This window comes from Mytilus edulis, chromosome 4 (assembly GCF_963676685.1).
Source record: "Mytilus edulis chromosome 4, xbMytEdul2.2, whole genome shotgun sequence".
Lineage (NCBI taxonomy): Eukaryota > Metazoa > Mollusca > Bivalvia > Mytilida > Mytilidae > Mytilus > Mytilus edulis.
This window is the reverse complement of record NC_092347.1, coordinates 76337138-76357031: the sequence shown is the minus strand read 5'-3', so window position 1 is coordinate 76357031 and position 19894 is coordinate 76337138. Positions and strand designations below refer to the sequence as shown.

General features: G+C 31.1%; 1 protein-coding gene across 16 annotated transcripts in view; it reads right to left on the bottom strand.

Annotated features, from left to right (window-relative positions):
- Window positions 1-19769, bottom strand: part of LOC139520561 (casein kinase I-like) — a 42206-nt gene extending 22437 nt beyond the window's left edge. For 11 of the 16 annotated variants that reach the window (XM_071313334.1, XM_071313333.1, XM_071313343.1 and 8 more), the window contains exons 1-4: window positions 19040-19742; window positions 4555-4595; window positions 2910-2979; window positions 1817-1965 (exon numbers count right to left, since the gene is read on the bottom strand). In XM_071313334.1, coding sequence (XP_071169435.1) covers window positions 1817-1965; window positions 2910-2979; window positions 4555-4595; window positions 19040-19226 — 447 coding nt within the window. In that variant the 5' untranslated portion in view covers window positions 19227-19742. Of the gene's footprint in view, window positions 1-1816; window positions 1966-2909; window positions 2980-4554; window positions 4596-19039 lie in introns of all 16 variants that reach the window. The other 5 variants (XM_071313338.1, XM_071313347.1, XM_071313346.1 and 2 more) reach the window with 4 other exon arrangements.
- Between the last annotated feature and the right edge of the window lie 125 nt (window positions 19770-19894).

Sequence of the window (19894 nt, the reverse complement as noted above, 5' to 3'; positions counted from 1 at the left end):
GTGATGAGAAAAGCTCACTTGGCCCTTCCTGCCAGGTGAGCTAAAAAGGAAAATACAATTTTCAAAGAGATTGCGCCGGGGGTCTATTATTATTCCTATGTGCATAATATAACATACGATCTTGTGTGAAAATAAATGCCCAATGACTTGACAAAATCGATTTCAAATTTGACCGACGTTTAAACACACTACGTTTCCCAATAATGATGTAAAGGGTCCTTGGAAAATTCAATCGAAATTACGTCTCTTATCATGGTGCCGATGTTCGTTGGATTGATTTTGCTTCAGCAGTAAATATTACTGGATATTTTAGGTGAATAAAGATAATTAAATGAAAAATGCATGTTAATATACCGTTACACTAGGAATGTACAAAGTTGGTAACTTTGTCACAATTTTTTTTTTTTTTTTTTTTTATTGTTCTGCAAACACTTTTCAGAAACGCAATAAACTTGTCAAAGGAAAAGTAAACTTTTACCAGGCATGACTTGAAAGGAAGTACTTTATTGATTTTAGCCCACTAAAGTAGGTTAAAATGTGGAAACCATGTAGATGGTGTACAGGTCACAAATTTCACATGGTGCCTATTTTAAAGATTTTAATTCCAAGTTAAAAGCTTTTTTTCTTTACTGGATTTAAAGAATTTTACATTGCCAATGATTTGGAATAAATTTTATATAACTGGAATTTCAAAACCAAATATAAATATATTTTTTTGGCCAAAACATCAAGATACAACGATTATGGTATCCTGTATCAATGAAGAAAATATGGAAAATTCTGAATAAATTGTACTAATTGTTTTCAAAACAAGCACATATTTAGGAGTTTTATAATACTGTTACATTTAAGATGGATTTTAAGAAAAAGTATACTGTTCAGATTATTTTAAGCAGATTTTGCAATAAAATAAAACTAAAAAAATGCTTTCGGTTTCTTATGGTTTCCTGTCACGTTTAAAAAAAACTTTAATATAACATTGAAAATAGATTTTAAATATTAACATGAAGCAAGTAACACTTGTAATGGTGTTTATTTATGCCTTTTGAATTATATTGTGCAAAATAAAGAAAATAAAGATTGGTTTCCTGTTTGGTTTCCTGTCACTTAAACGGTGAATCAAAATGTATTAATTTTTTCTCGAAAAACTCAATTGTTCCATTCATACTATTCTAACACCAACACAACCCACAAAATAAAAGTTAAAATTTTAGAACTTATAAAAAAGGATACAAAAAGAAACCAAAGGCCGAATACCAAATTATGGTCCATATACATTGTAACAACTATCAAGAATAGTTAAAATCTATATTAGCAAGCGTACAATTGTGGAATCACAAAGTTAACAAAGTCTGCATGTTCTTAAAAGAGATAGTTTCAGTCTCAAAAATAAACTTTTTAAACTATTCACTCTAGTAAGTTGATAACAATTTCTTATTCATTTATCTTTTTTTTTTTATGTATATTGCACTTTGTTCTTATGATGTGCTGTTACACTATTTTCAAATGTTAAGAAGAGGGTTGAATGCTTACAAACATGTTTAAGCCAATCTCATCATTTATGTAGGAACCTGTAATCCAGTAGTTGTGGTTGACTGCTGTTTGATGCATGTATGGTTCATTGTTGTTGTATAAACTCAGCTGTTGGTGCTCTCTTTCAATTTTTGGAAGACCTTATAGTGACCTATAATTGTTTAAATCCAGGTTATTTAGACTGGGGAATATATGACCAATTGGCAAGCATACCCCTACTCCTTACTTTTAAATACAATGCATAGACTGATCAAAACAAGGAACCAGTTAACTAACTACTTACCAGTTGTATAGCTATCATCAAGACAGTCTTAAGAGAAAATTTTCTGTCACATAGATCAAACAGATCTTCTAGACTAGGTCCTAATAACTCTAGTACCAGGGCATTATACTTCCCACATGGTCCGAAATAATATACATTTGGAATCCCCTCTGAAATAAGAAAATATACAATATTTGTCCTTCATAAATGGTTGGTTTCTGAGGTGTCATATACAGACAAAGAAAATTATATTCACAAAATGCAATAGACAGACCACTCTGACAGTGATGCATGTATAAATTTTTTACACCCTCAATACATAGTTCTGACTTAAGTCCAAGACAAATCAAATTGGACTGCATATATATATATATACGCTTGCATGCACACTCTCATTTTTCTCACATTTGAGTTCCAATTTTGACTTTAGCTCTATAATTTCAGTTACAATTGAATTGTATGCAATCCTTTGTCATGTGACTTTTTTTTTTAAAGTTTCTTCAGCAGAGGTATTTGTCACTGTGCATAAATACATTTGAGAACTTCATTTTTTAATTGGTACAAACTGGTAACATTATTGATGAATTAATAAGCCATAAGACTTTTTAATTTAGTGATTCACACTGTAAGAAAGACAATTCACATTGATCAGTTTGTAATTTGGGATTTATGATAGCGAAATTATGGCTGTTTCCAGTGACCCTTCTTTCAAGCCAATCTTATATGTTCTCTTTAAAACACAAGTTTTTGTCTGTATTCTTTTCATTTCTCTTTTACTCATGAATAAGCATAAATCCTTCATCCTACTCGGCTGAACTTTTATGGTCTTGTATACTTTCAATCTACCACCATTTGTCAATAATAAAATTGATAATACAACATGTTTCTGATTAATCAAGTGGTTTGCAATACATGAATATACTATATTACAATAAATTAAGGTAAGCTGTGTTTGTTTAAGAAAACTTTTCCAAATTATACATGTAATTTCTGGGGTTTTTTTCGTGTCCCATATATGTATATGGACAGGTTAAGGACAACAGGACCATATCCTATGCACATGTTTAAGTCTATAATTTTCCAATTCACACCCCAACATTAAACAAGATGTTACCTGCTTGACCTAGCTGTTTATAAAATCTGTATTCTAAGTGAAGTTGTGGAGCTCTAGACTTCATAGACTCCTGTAATACAATCACATTATATAACTTGTAACAGCTTTTACAATTCAGTGTTCAGACCTTGTTAAATCTCAATATAATAGTTAACTAATACAACACAATATGTATTCAAGCTCTACAGTTGATTTTTAATATGGTTTATTAATTTCTTTTTTTTTTACAACCAGTGAATGAATGTAAATTGAAGGTCTGTGGATTCTTTAATTATTATTCATTGGATACCAATTTTCCTAGATTTCTTGGGTGCAGGTGAACCACAAATTTAACTGCCAAATGAACTCAACTTTTATTTAAGCCTCTTTGTATGACTTTTGTAAAACATTTTAATACCCACCAACATTTTTTTTTTTTACCATATCCATGAAAATTGATACATTTTTGCACCAACAAAAATAAATGAATCCACAGTAACTAAACTAATAAACATTATCTGCATAATCTACTTGTTTTACATGTAATAGCAGTGATAATGTATCTATGAAATTAAAAGTTGACAGAATATTTGTCTTGAATCTTGCTGAAGGGTGTGTTCATTTTACTTCCATCAGTTCCTTTGGTATATATTTTACATGTTAGTGATTTATTTGACTTCTGTTACATGTACATTAGCAAGTCAAATCATATAATTTATTTTAAAGTGTTTGCAATTAGTCATGGTAAAATGTAAGAAGAATACCAGATATGGAAATAAAGAATATAGACATTTTCTTAAATAGTAGAAAAAGTGAACTCATAATCTTGAAAGATATATTAATTACACCAGTTAAAAGTAAATTTTAGATCCTCAATGCTCTTCAACTTTGTACTTGTTTGGCTTTATAAATATTTTGATATGAGCGTCACTGATGAGTCTTATGTAGACGAAACGCGCGTCTGACGTACAAAATTATAATCCTGGTACTTTGATAAATATTTACACCACTGGGTCGATGCCACTGCTGGTGGACGTTTCGTCCCAGAGGGTATCACCAGCCCAGTAGTCAACACTTCGGTGTTGACATGAATATCAATATTGTGGTCATTTTTATAAATTTCCAGTTTACAAAACTTTGAATTTTTTAAAAAAGTAAGGATTTTCTTATCCCAGGAATAGATTACCTTAGCCGTATTTGGCACAACTTTTTGGAATTTTGGATCCTCAATGCTCTTCAACTTTGTACTTGTTTGGCTTTATAAATATTTTGATACGAGTGTCACTGATGAGTCTTATGTAGACGAAACGCGTGTCTGGCGTACAAAATTACAATCCTGATACTTTGATAACTATTAGAACTTAAAAGAGTATATTTGCATTTACATGATCTATAAAAGTATCAAAGTATGATAAGTAAATTTTGAATTTAACATTGTATTGATTCTTTATTACATTTGTATACACTCTTCAGTATATCTAATAAAATGTTTTCCCTTTGAAAGGCTTTGTTATATCTCATATTTACCAATCCCTATCTTTAGAGTATGTTTTAAGTTGGTTGGAATGGTTTATTTCAGTTTCATCTATCTCAACATCTCCCTTCTTCTATATAATCAAATCAATTCTTTTGTTAATTGATGAAGACAACAGTACTTTATACTTACCAATTTTATGGCCACATGTTCATTATTGTACAAATTCTTTCCTGAAAAGAATAAATTAATAAAGTAAGTCTGACAGTTCAAAGTCATTGATCAATTTCTAAGAATTATGTCAATATTAATGAAGAAAACACATTGGTAGCTGTTTATTCATTTTTATTAGGTCCAGGGTCTGAGTTTTTAATTGTCACCAGTTTTAAACCTTATTTTAAATAAATCTTTCATTTATATCTTTTAAGTTAAATGTAATATTTCATCAGGTGTCATCAGTTGCTAACATGTATTACAATTTACAATTGGAAATACACTTTACAAGTTTACATTGGTTTAAACTGATAATATAGACTTGTTTTGTACTTATATATATACATGTGTAGATGAGCCAAAGATGCATGTGGGTGTCTTATACTGTTTCCGTTCTTATACATCCTTGACTTTTAAATATTCAACTATAGTCATTCCTGATGAAGGTAGATCCAGAAAATTGCTTTAGGCGCATGCAATTCATAATATGTTGTTTTCAATTTTTTCATAATATTAAAGTTGAAATCTATTACTTTTTTAAATATTCTAGATGACCCTGACCTAGATAACTTTAAGTTAGAACCTGAGACAACCGTTTCTCTGAAGTCTGTATTTCACTGTCACATCTTTTTCATGACAATCTATCACAAATTCATTAGATGAGATAAGTACCAGTTGCCAGGTATCAATTATATAAACCATCATAGTGTTTGACGTTTAGGCCATTTGGCGTAGAAGGGCCAAGGGTTGTGCCAACGTAAAACTTGTTTAACTACAGTACGAATACAAAGATTGAGCCACCAATTCATGAAAGGCAGATGTTTCTCTTCTAATTATAAATCTAGACTGATTATAAGTACAGTCTTCACGCTGAGTGGCAGCCCAGGCAGGTAAAATTGCTCTCGGGCCTGTAAAAATCAGACTTACAGGCCAATAGAATCTAACTAAAACTTTTCAAAAATTGAGCTGCAGGCCTGTAGATTTGGCAGTTGAGCGTGAAGACTGAAGTAAGAATTGTTCTGGTTGACCTATAGCTAATAATCATAGTCATACATGAAGTGGGTTTAAAAGGAAGTTTTGATTTTAAAAGTACATTTAGAGAGGTTAACAAATGCAAACATGTTTTGTGGTCAGTTGTACTGAACTTGTGTTTCTAAAATCTAAATACAAGTACAAGTACGTACAATACTACCAGAAACAACTCTCAAAATACCCCTTTAGTCCACTGACAAGATATAGCACAAACAACCATTGTAAAGCATTGTGACAGTGTTTTATTGATCACTATTAGCTAATGAAGTGTGTAATTCTGCTTCTGGGATCAGCCGGGGAAACTAATTAATGTTGTCATTTATAAAGTGAAGGATTATAAACCTATTTAACATGCACATTTCAATGAGATAAATATTCAAATAACTACTAAATCAATTGGTTATAACTCATAAAATAAAGTCAATTTTATTATACATGTAGTGTATGGGAAATGAAATGTCAGAAAACATTTATGGTTTATAATACATGTACAGTGCACTCAACGGACAATAAATGAGGCCTTCTAAATCATACAAAATGTATCTTCATTGTATGAAAATAACTAAATCGACAAAATAAAGATATCAATCCACCCAAAAGCACAAATGCAATATTAAACTTAAATTTTGCTCATAACCTATGAGTAAAATAAACTTGTCAGTGAAATGCGGAATACATGTATGAACAATTGTCTTGACAATGATCATTACATGTATGTACAGTGAAAAACAGTAAAACATGTAAATTTATAGATTAAAAAAATCATCACAAACTTTTAATAACTTTAAACTGTACATTTATCAGAAATGTTAGGACTAAACACTAAAATTCATTAAACATTTTTATAACTTATAAATTATTGATTTTATTGACAATTTCAAAAGTAGGGTAATCCTTTAATATTCTGATAAAACATTTGCAAGCAACAGGTGCATCTGGCGCCAATCAATTTATTGTTTACCCCCCATCAGGAAGTTCATTAGCCAGACCCCCTAGACATAATTAAGTATTGGCTGGATTTATCTCAGTATTTCTTTATATTCCCCAGGTCAACAGGATTAAATCTACTCCTAATACATGTGTAGATATTGATTATTTACACCTTTACTAAAGTACAAAGCCAATTCTTACAGTAAATATATATTTTCATTTTGCCATTTGATTAAGGGCAAGTCTTATATGAAAATGTTTTAAATTTTTCTTCTAGTTCAGTTTACTTTTTGAACAAAAATTCTCAACATTATGAGAAACACACATTTCTAGATAATGAACAAATCTGAACGTTAAAAATATGGAATTGAAGCAAAATGTTGAGGCCATTCAAATTCATGTTCCTGTCAGTTCAATTGATCTATTGGTCATTAAACATGTAAAGGCTTTTAAAGATATAAATATATAAGGTCCAATACAATTACATGTACAGGACAGGTCCAGAAAAACCCACCAGTTACAATGTAGTATCTTTCATTTTAACAACTTATTTGTTTTTCCAAGAAAGCGGTGGCTGATTCAGTAATTTTCAGGAGGGGCAATGACTGCCTTAGAGGGGTCTGCTCCAGTCACCAGTGATTCCCTGTATATCAACTACTTTTTTTCAACCAAAGGGGGAGATGGGGGAGATGGTACCTTGCCCCCCACCACCACCACCAAATTCACTCCTGGAGAGCCTTGTATTGTAGAACGAAGGAGATTAGGGATATCATATTCATAAATGAGACAGCAATCAAAATTTCTGATTGGATAAAAACCTCTTGTTATCAGTTCTGCATTCCGGTACATATATTAACATAGAAAAATGAAATACAAAAGAAGAAAAAAAGAATATCCATGATTCAAAATCATAACAACAGTTCAAGCATAAAACAAAATAGCATTTCATTATAAATTTTTAAAACAATTTGTAATTCTGTACTGCTGTACATCAGTCATGTGAACTTTCATTAAATGAATAGACCTATAACATCGATCTTTATAATTAGAATGAATGAGTGAATGGAAAATAATATCCTCAGAGGTGCAGTATTTTATAGAAATCTCTGCCCACACTGGCCGTTTTACTTATTTTGAGTTATAGATTTTTCTTTACATAAACAGTAATATTCATTGTACAGCTTGTAAACTTAATTGGCTATTGGGAATCCCTAAATTAAATTTGTTCACAAAACTGAAATTGTCCAGGTGATTCATATAGAGTGGGGCACTCATATTCGCCAGGGACACAATTTCGCCGTTATATGATTTTGAGGTGTAAAAACTTCAAAGGATGGGTTAAATGGAAAAAATATGCCAGTAAATTATATTATCATAACAAATAATGATTATTTTTTAAACTTAAACAAAATTTCGCTACTTACTGGCGAAAGTAAGTTACTGCAAAGGACTGAAAAACAGACAACAATTTTCAGCCAATTTCCTGAATAAAAAATGATTTCAAAGAAGTATTTATAAGTAAATTTATTGACTGAATGCCCTAAATTTCAGTTCTTTACACCTTTGAAATGTCTGCTGTTCATTTATGATAAAATTGATTTGATAAAAGCTGCAGTTATTTGGTTTTAAATAGATATGTAAAAACGGCGAATATGTATCCCCTTTGACAATAAATCAGGAAATTTCAAATAGCCTTTAATCTAACTTTTCAAAGAAACACAGTTTCTGACAAGCTAAAAATATTTTGTTTTTGATGTTATTTTCATATTGAAATATCAATATACTTCAAAAACATAAAGACCTAAACATAAACTGCAAAAAAACATGGAAAATTATGGCGAAAATGAGCACCCCACTCTCCTGACAAATATAGCATAGTAAAGAATCTAGGAGCTTGTTGTTTCACATTAATTTTACACCTATGATATTTACTGTGTCGTCCGTGTCAAAAAGATTTGTTTTAGTAAATATTGTATTCTAAATTTAATAGTGGTAATATTTTAATGCAATTCAAAGACAAATCACATGGAGTGATACATGTACTTGTTTGAAGGACAGTCACTCTGAGAACCATCTCACTAACACTTATAGGGGTCTGGTTGATACTGTTATTGGTAGAAGCAAGCTAATGTATCTACACTACTTACACGACTTAACCTGACAACCTAATAATTACTTTAAGCAATATAGGCATACAAGTGTTTGAGATCACCCTTGAGATACAGAAGGGGTTGCTTAAGTAAATTTATTCAGAAATTTGAATCAATGATCAGACTTTATGATTTTATTACATATTATCATATTTTTTAGTATGCCATTAGACATTTATAAATCACCATGATCATACTTCAATTGTTTAGTTCACTTAGTTTTGAACATGTGGTATTTTAATTATCACTTCGTCTTAGGATGTCAATAACAAGGACTTCCTCTCTAGTTAATAAATCCATGTTCAATAGTAAGACACACATGTCCCCACTTGTTAGTATTCTATATTCTCAAAATAAAACAGGGAAGTTTAATGATATAAATTTTTAATAAGTTATTTCTATGTTAAGATATATATACTATTTCATTTGATTTAAAAATATGTTTTATTCCAAATGATATGCATGTTAGCTATGACTGTTATATATATTGAACCGTAGAAAAGCCAGCTAAAATTAGCCTGACTCATGAATGAATCAGTTACGTTTTTTTTTTCAATATTGAAGAAATAATAAAATAAAGCACATGATTATTTAGTTTTTAAAATATTTGCCTTCATGATCATTGCAGCATTAATTTTCACACCATTTCTATAGTTTATTGTACTTGGTTAAAACAAATTTTATAACACTTTTTTAAGTAAAAAAAAATAATAGCCTAAATATATCTCATAACTTAATCAGCAGCCAAATGCTTAATACTCAAGTGAATGTTACAGCATGATTGAGATGAAGGTGAGATACACATAAAATTGGGAAAAGTTAATTACAACAGTTTGAATTGTTTTGATGGTAAAAGAAGAACCTAACTGACCAGGTTTATGGACATTGAGGGACAAGAGAGGTGTATTTGTGTTGATGGTAATAATTATGTAAATGAAGGAAGTCATCATTAGTTTGTGAGTGAATCAACAGCTTAATAACAGAATTAATCAATAAGTAACATGCTACAAATGTATATTACTGTAAGCTTCATCAATAAGCATAAGAAAGGTCTGCAGCAAAAAAATAAAAACTGAAAGTGAAATAGGTTCCTCAAGCAATGTATTTCCATGTCCACAATCAACATTATTTAAACCACAAAAGAGACATAGTTCTATAAATCTGCTTTCATACAACAGAAAATATAAATACAATGTATTATCATTTCCTTTGTAAATGACTTCAAGCCAGTTCAAGGGTCATGATCAATATACATGAACTAAATACAAAACATTATAAATGTTCAATCTACATGTACATGATCTACATTGTATTCATATTTATTAATATAAAAAAACCCTACATTGCCACCATAAAAATATATTTCTGGTCTACATGTACGAAAGACAGCCGCCATGACTCAAGGTTGCACAATGTATTAACATGATGAATATGTAAAAAAGACAATTATGTAAAATGGTTAAAAAATGTGTTTTGTCCATTAAAATCCATTTCTAAAGCATTTCACATAATCATGTACAAATGTACCTTTTACGTGAATGCCATAATTGACCATAACGTTCCCTAAAACCAGACCATGGACCTAAACAAATCTACAAATGTCCTTTACCTTTTCCTATAATTGTACCCATCTTATTTTTCAAGCTAACGTTTTTTTGTAATTTTTCAATAAGCACTGTTAAAGTCAGAATGTCCCTACCATAGTCTTAATGTAAAATGAAACACACTGTCACATATCATTTTGTTTGTCTTATAGTTATTAGGGGACATAACTCAAGCACTTTAAAAGTGACGCTATCAAAATTTGATCTGAGTTTTGCATTCAGCATTATTTACAATGTATAAGTTTCATAACAATTATATATAATTAATTAGTTGAGGTAAACTGATGATCAGAGAAAAGAAACGAAAAATTCAGCAATTTTTCCTATGATAAAGGGACAGAACTCTAGAATGGTAGAAAATATGCCATCAAAATAAATACTTCATCTGTGTTTAGTGGTAATAAGTAATGCGTTTAAGTATCATAACATTTGATTGAGGCAAACTTAAAAAGATTTAAAATATTGATTTTTTACAAAAATTACAAATAAATTGCAGGAAATGAATTTACAGGACAATAACTCATGTAGACTTATTTGTAACTTGTAGATTTTACTTTGTTTGATATTCTTGCTATAATGAGTAAAGATGTTCAAGCTAATTAATAGTATACATTTGACAGATCAGGTATCAAGGTACATGTATGTTCGGGACATCAAATGTGTTCCTTACTGGAAACACAAGTGTTTTTTAAATGCCTACATGTACAGGACCTGAAAGTGTTCCATACACTACAACCTGGTACCTGGTCCGTTTGCTCCAATTTAACATTTACACCCCACCCATTTGCCCCCTTTTTCATGTCTCAATATTAATAATGTTTATGATGTTATTATCATGTGTTTTTATTTTGTTCGGTTACATGTAGTTATTATTTGTATGTAATGGAGAAGATGTTCTCAGTTGCAAAACTTGATTCTAATCTTTGGACAATAGAATGTTTAAACATAGATGTTTGTTATTTATGATTACTATTAATAGTCACATAATATTGTTCCCTATTGGAATTTTGGAAACAAGGATTTTTACTCAAACCCTATAAAAGAATGGAAGATTGTGAGGAGATGGAACATGGCAGACTGGAATTTGTTCCCTATTGGAATTTTGAAAACAAGGAGTATTATTAATTGGTTTTTACAAAGCTATAAATTTTGTAATTAGTGTTGAGTTTGAAAATCTGGATTTGCTTCTGTGTAGTTACCAAATCAAATATTTAATAAACAAAATTAAAGTGCTTATTTTGATTTGGAATAGTTCGTGAAAAACTGACTTGAATAATTGTGTGAGCTGTTGATGTTAATTTTGCTTCAAAATGTTCAAGCTTTCAATGAAGTTTCATGTCATTGTGACTGCATAAACATAAAAAAGTTTTATCCAAATTAAAAATTTGTTTGATTTCATCAAAAAAATAATATAAAGGGTTCTTCAATATGCAGAATCTAACCATGTATTTAGATTTTTAATATTTGCCATAATTTGGGCCCGGTTATCAAATTGGTCCACATTTAGGTCTAAAGGGTCTAAAATTGATCATTATTCGACAGGCCTCTACAATAACTTTTTTTCAACTTGTCTAGTAGGACAAGTACATACCAAAACTTACTTGTCTGAATGAAATTGTTACTTGTCCAATATTTTTTACTACAAATAACCTTTTTACATCTTAAGTTGATCACAGGAACAAAACGAGTTTAAACAATAGAACAGAATTTGATGTTTTTCTTTTGAAATACTTTTCAAAAATATGAGTCAAGTACAACTGAATCTTGTCATGTCACAGGACTTAGGTTCTAGTTTTCATCAATGCTAGTCTCGTCAGACTCTGCACATGAGGCACCATCTGATAGGCATGTACACTCATTTGACATGTTTGACATTTGCATCCTTTATTTTTCTAAGTTAAAACCAGGTGCTCCGCAGGGCGCAGCTTTATACGACCGCAGAGGTCGAACCCTGAACAGTTGGGGCAAGTATGGACAAAACATTCAAGCGTGATACAGCTCTGAATTTGGATTGTGATCAAATTTTTGACATTACATGGTTTTTTTTTTAAACAAAACAAATGTCAAGATTTTACAAATCAATTAAAGATTTCTTCTTCAAACTCTTTAAATCTAAAATTAAATAGTTGACACAGCATAGGTTTCTGACACAGAATGAATGTGGTCTAATGAACTTAAAAGTTTTTTTTTTGCCTTTGAGCAATTCAATATGCTGTTGAATATTAATCCTCTCAAAAAAATGTTTGAAGAAATTTTCTTTTTATTTATGAAATCTGAAATGAGAAAAATTTACCCCCCCCCCCTTTTTTTCACATCCCCGCTTCCCTTTTTCCAAAACTGATATTAATTCAAATTTCTAATGGAGTTTGCAACAATAACTACTCTTTTAAATACATCATAAAATATTAAAATGTAAAATAAAGTGTTTGTTATCACTGAATGGTAAAGATTGGTTGGTAGTAAAAGTGAATATACATTGTTTATTGTATAAAACAATAAAAAAAACTTTATCAGCAACATTTTATATTGGCAAATTTCCAATGAAGTTATTTACATAAAGTTATTGGCAAATAAAAATAGAAAATGACATCATAGTCATGTCTGGCAAATGTCCAACATACATTATCTAACCAGGTGCTCTGCAGGGCGCAGCTTTATACGACAGCAGAGGTCGAACCCTGAACAGTTGGGGCAAGTATGGACAAAACATTCAAGCGTGATACAGCTCTGAATTTGGATTGTGATCAAATTTTTGACATTACATGGGTTTTTTTACACAAAACAAATGTCAAGATTTTACAAATCAATTAAAGATTTCTTCTTATTTAAATCTAAAATTAAATAGTTGACACAGCATAGGTTTCTGACACAGAATGAATGTGGTCTAATGAACTTAAAATTTTTTTTTTGCCTTTGAGCAATTCACTATGCTGTTGAATATTAATCCTCTCAAAAAAATGTTTGAAGAAATTTTCTTTTTATTTATGAAATCTGAAATGAGAAAAATTTGCCCCCCCCCCCCTTTTTTTCACATCCCCGCTTCCCTTTTTCCAAAACTGATATTAATTCAAATTTCTAATGGAGTTTGCAACAATAACTACTCTTTTAAATACATCATAAAATATTAAAATGTAAAATAAAGTGTTTGTTATCACTGAATGGTAAAGATTGGTTGGTAGTAAAAGTGAATATACATTGTTTATTGTATAAAACAATAAAAAAAACTTTATCAGCAACATTTTATATTGGCAAATTTCCAATGAAGTTATTTACATAAAGTTATTGGCAAATAAAAATAGAAAATGACATCATAGTCATGTCTGGCAAATGTCCAACATACATTATCTAACCAGGTGCTCTGCAGGGCACAGCTTTATACGACAGCAGAGGTCGAACCCTGAACAGTTGGGGCAAGTATGGACAAAACATTCAAGCGTGATACAGCTCTGAATTTGGATTGTGATCAAATTTTTGACATTACATGGGTTTTTTTACACAAAACAAATGTCAAGATTTTACAAATCAATTAAAGATTTCTTCTTATTTAAATCTAAAATTAAATAGTTGACACAGCATAGGTTTCTGACACAGAATGAATGTGGTCTAATGAACTTAAATTTTTTTTTTTGCCTTTGAGCAATTCACTATGCTGTTGAATATTAATCCTCTCAAAAAAATGTTTGAAGAAATTTTCTTTTTATTTATGAAATCTGAAATGAGAAAAATTTAACCCCCCCCCCTTTTTTCACATCCCCGTTTCCCTTTTTCCAAAACTGATATCAATTCAAATTTCTAATGGAGTTTGCAACAATAACTACTCTTTTAAATACATCATAAAATATTAAAATGTAAAATAAAGTGCTTGTTATCACTGAATGGTAAAGATTGGTTGGTAGTAAAAGTGAATATACATTGTTTATTGTATAAAACAATAAAAAAAACTTCATCAGCAACATTTTATATTGGCAAATTTCCAATGAAGTTATTTACATAAAGTTATTGGCAAATAAAAATAGAAAATGACATCATAGTCATGTCTGGCAAATTTCCAACATATATTATCAACTACTATTCTATACAAAGAAAGATAACTCCAATTGAAAATTAATTGCTATTGCACAATATTGTGCAATTAGATATTTCTTGCTATTGTGCAATACTGTGCAATTGAAAATTTCTTGCTATTGCACAATACTTGATATGGAATCCTGATTTGGACCAACTTGAAAACTGGGCCCATAATCAAAAATCAAAGTACATATTTAGATAAAGCATATCAAATAAGCCCAAGAATTTAATTTTTGTTAAAATCAAACTTAGTTTAATTTGGACCCTTTGGACCTTAATGTAGACCAATTTGAAAACTGGACCAAAAATTAAGAATCTACATACACAGTTAGATTTGGCATATCAAAGAACCCATTTATTCAATTTTTGAAGAAATCAAACAAAGTTTAATTTTGGACCAACTTGAAAACTAGGCCAATAATTAAAAATCTAAGTACATTTTTAAATTCAGCATATCAAAGAACCCCAAGGATTCAATTTTTGTTAAAATCAAACTAAGTTTAATTTTGGACCCTTTGGACCTTAATGTAGACCAATTTGAAAACGGGACCAAAAATTAAGAATCTACATACATAGTTAGATTCGGCATATCAAAGAACCCCAATTATTCAATTTTTGATGAAATCACACAAAGTTCAATTTTGGACCCTTTGGGCCCCTTATTCCTAAACTGTTAGGACCAAAACTCCCAAAATCAAACCCAACCTTCCTTTTATGGTCATAAACCTTGTGTTTAAATCTCATAGATTTCTATTTACTTATACTAAAGTTATGGTGCGAAAACCAAGAAAATGCTTATTTGGGCCCTTTTTGGCCCCTAATTCCTAAAATGTTGGGACCAAAACTCCAAAAATCAATCCCAACCTTCCTTTTGTGGTCATAAACCTTGTGTCAAAATTTCATAGATTTCTATTCACTTAAACTAAAGTTATAGTGCGAAAACCAAGAAAATGCTTATTTGGGCCCTTTTTGGCCCCTAATTCCTAAAATGTTGGGACCAAAACTCCCAAAATCAATACCAACCTTCCTTTTGTGGTCATAAACCTTGTGTTAAAATTTCATAGATTTCCATTCACTTTTACTAAAGTTAGAGTGCGAAAACTAAAAGTATTCGGACGCCGGACGCCGACGACGACGACGCCAACGTGATAGCAATATACGACGAAAATTTTTTCAAATTTTGCGGTCGTATAAAAACATTTTAGATAAGATAAGGAAAAAAAGCTTCATCAGCAACATTTTATATTGGCAAATTTCCAATGAAGTTATTTACATAAAGTTATTGGCAAATAAAAATAGAAAATGACATCATAGTCATGTCTGGCAAATTTCCAACATATATTATCAACTACTATTCTATACAAAGAAAGATAACTCCAATTGAAAATTAATTGCTATTGCACAATATTGTGCAATTAGATATTTCTTGCTATTGTGCATGCAATTGAAAATTTCTTGCTATTGCACAATACTTGATATGGAATCCTGATTTGGACCAACTTGAAAACTGGGCCCATAATTAAAAATCAAAGTACATATTTAGATAAAGCATATCAAATAAGCCCAAGAATTTAATTTTTGTTAAAATCAAACTTAGTTTAATTTTGGACCCTTTGGACCTTAATGTAGACCAATTTGAAAACTGGACCAAAAATTAAGAATCTACATACACAGTTAGATTTGGCATATCAAAGAACCCCAATTATTCAATTTTTGATGAAAACAAACAAAGTTTAATTTTGGACCCCAATTTGGACTAACTTGAAAACTAGGCCAATAATTAAAAATCTAAGTACATTTTTAGATTCAGCATATCAAAGAACCCCAAGGATTTAATTTTTGTTAAAATCAAACTAAGTTTAATTTTGGACCCTTTGGACCTTAATGTAGACCAATTTGAAAACGGGACCAAAAATTAAGAATCTACATACATAGTTAGATTCGGCATATCAAAGAACCCCAATTATTTAATTTTTGATGAAATCACACAAAGTTCAATTTTGGACCCTTTGGACCCCTTATTCTGTTGGGACCAAAACTCCCAAAATCAATACCAACCTTCCTTATATGGTCATAAACCTTGTGTTTAAATTTCATAGATTTCTATTTACTTATACTAACGTTATGGTGCGAAAACCAAGAAAAATGCTTATTTGGGTCCCTTTTTGGCCCCTAATTCCTAAACTGTTGGGACCTAAACTCCCAAAATCAATACCAACCTTCCTTTTGTAGTCATTAACATTGTGTTTAAATTTCATTGATTTCTATTTACTTAAACTAAAGTTATTGTGCGAAAACCAAGAATAATGCTTATTTGGGCCCTTTTTTGGCCCCTAATTCCTAAACTGTTGAAACCAAAACTCCCAAAATCAATCCCAATCGTTTTTTTGTGGTCATAAACCTTGTGTCAAAATTTCATAGATTTCTATTAACTTAAACTAAAGTTATAGTGCGAAAACCAAGAAAATGCTTATTTGGGCCCTTTTTGGCCCTTAATTCCTAAAATGTTGGGACCAAAACTCCCAAAATCAATACCAACCTTCCTTTTGTGGTCATAAACCTTGTGTTAAAATTTCATAGATTTCCATTCACTTTTACTAAAGTTAGAGTGCGAAAACTAAAAGTATTCGGACGACGACGACGACGCCAACGTGATAGCAATATACGACGAAAAAATTTTCAAATTTTGCGGTCGTATAAAAAGTGTATTCAAATGCAATCAATAAAAAAAAGATAAGGTCTGATTGCCAATGAGACAACTCTCAGGCCAAAAAAAAATATATGTCTGTTTCCCGTTTCCCGACCGACCCTGACTCAAACCCCCCGACCCTAGATCTTTTTATTCAAATCCGGAAAAAAATCGTTTCCGGTCTGATCAAAATCCGTATTTTACTATGCCCAAACAATCAAAATGGCTGCTCCCAGCACAAATGTGCTACAATTAAGGTTTAAAAAATGTCTGCACTGGGAGGATTATTCAATTAAAGCTTCTTTAAAGGGATTAAATCATTTTGGGGTACAGGACCCTAACCAAACATGACATGTAACCGAATGCAAATCTGACAGGGAGTGCAAAAAAAAAAAAAAAAAAAAAAATCCCGACCTATTTATTTGCCTTGGAAGCAGGAAACAGACATATATTTTTTTTTGGCCTCAGCAAGAGACCAAATGACACAGAAATTTACAGCTATAGGTCACTATATTGCAAGTATTGTTTTATTGAAATATTCTACTTATGATCAAATATGATTTTGTGAATTTTATGGTAAATCAAAAAAAAAAAATTTTTGTGAAAAAATTACTGGTATAGTATGTATTATAAGGAACGAATAAGATACAGTGTTTTCCTTTTTTCACTAAGGTAAGGTGGGTGTTTTAAAAAAATAACTTGCAACCGGGTGGGTTTTTTTAAATGTCCAACCTTTTTTAATTTACTGTGGGTGCACGTGGGGGTCACAGAAATAAAGATGAGTATAATATTCACATTTAATGGAGTTGAACAAACATAAATAGAAGTAGTCATATTAATTGTCAAATATTCTTTGATTTTATTTTTTCAAAAATTTATCTCTTTTGTCTCTTCTTTCATTTACAATTTTATGCATCAGCATGGATTTAAGGCCTTTCGATCCAGGTTTCCGTCCTGTTTCTTGCTTTTGTGCCGTATTTTTGGCACACAGAACAGTAGTATCCTTCCTCTGTGACTATAAGTCATTTGAAGTGTTGCTCATATTTGTCTTCACTTGCGTGTCTTTTCTGTTGTTTGGTTGATTTTTGTTCAATTTCCACAACTTCAACATAACTATCAATTTTATTTAACTTATTTGGTCTAGTATTTTCTTTATCATCATCGTCATCTGCCTTTCTTTTCCCCCGATTGATTAATGAAAACAAGGCGGGATTAGTATTCAAATTTTAACGGTACGGAACCGAAAAAAATCCGGATTTTGAAAAAAAAGCCGACCACCTCCTAAAATCGAAAGGTGGTCGGCTTTCAAAAGAAGGTGGTCGGCACACCCGGCTTAAATGCCGAATGGAAAACACTGTAAGATAGCAAAATGAGGTACTGATTTGTTTTGGTCCCGAAATGTCTCCTGCCTTGCCAAACTGTCTATCAATCATGTCTACTAAATATGTCTCCTACGGAGCCAAACTGTCTATTTAACTTGGAGCTAAACCTGTCCAGGTGACGAACTGTCTTATAAAGTTACCTTATTTACAAAGCGCATCATTGATTCGGATCAGTTAGACTGGTTTCCGAGAATAGTATACCTTTTACCTTTTAAAATGTACCTGACAAAGAACCAGTTAAAAATTATCGATTGCAAGTAGAAAAAGAAGAAGAAAACGGTTTTGCATTTGAATAAACAGAATACACTAGGGACTATATTCTTGAACAATGAAAATCAAAAGGTGAAAACTGTGTTCCCGATCCTCAAAGTCGTAATATTTTTTTTCCAGATCTTCATATAAATTGCATGCATAACTGTGGTTAAAAGAACACAAATATATAACCAATACTATTTTGAATACTCTACAATAGTTGTCAACTTTTCATTGGTGTGTACACATAAACATTAAAACAAAACCTAGTTGTATACAGTTCAATGTACATGTACACATTGAAACTAGATGTGTTAGAATTACAGGAGATAAATAGGACTATGGGCAAATTCTTACCAAGGCGTATTTCGCCAAAGTTCCCATGCCCTATTTTCTTGCCAACTCTAAAGTTTGGTCCAACCATAAGAACCCCAGAATTGCTGGAGCCTGGTTGGCCTGGTGTTCTAGACGTGTGCATGCTTCTTCCACTTGTTTTACGTCTACTTTGATCTTCACTTTTTTCGTATTCGGGTCTTTTCTGCATACTAATTAAGTCCAAACACACACACGCGTCTCTTCTAAATGTTATCTACAAATATTAACGTGAAATAACCACCAGCGATACCAGATGATATGAAAGTACATGTTTCAGCACATGAAATGTGTCAGAGTTGTCGATCATTTTATACCGGATAATAATAATTATAAATGAATTTAGAACTGTCTGCTTAGTTAACCCCAGCCTTGAGATGACACATTGACTAACTCTCTTGTAAAGTGTCCAAAATTAAGGTAATTGACTAGCATATTTGCGAGATCGGCCAAATGTTATTGTCATTTCCACTTCATAGTTTCTCTTGTGGACTACATTTACCAGCTGTTTGACAAGTAAATTAATCCGCTTTTCGTAAACGACAGACTTTCCAAGTCATATTTACATCCAAATAACTTCACATTAATCTAAATTGCAAAGTTGAACATTCAACAATTTTGAAAAAATCAAATTTAAAGAAATTTAAAGTAGAGATCGAACTATATTTTCAGAACCGGAACATTGTGATACGTGTGCCGGTAGTTTGCGCAAGTCGGGAATTCCCGTTACCAGGCGGTTTATTTTATTTACTTGTAAACAGTTTATAAAGTCTACGAAATAAATCGACAATGCATTATTCCATTAAAACTTATATTTCGTTCAATTTCCCAACAAAGTTA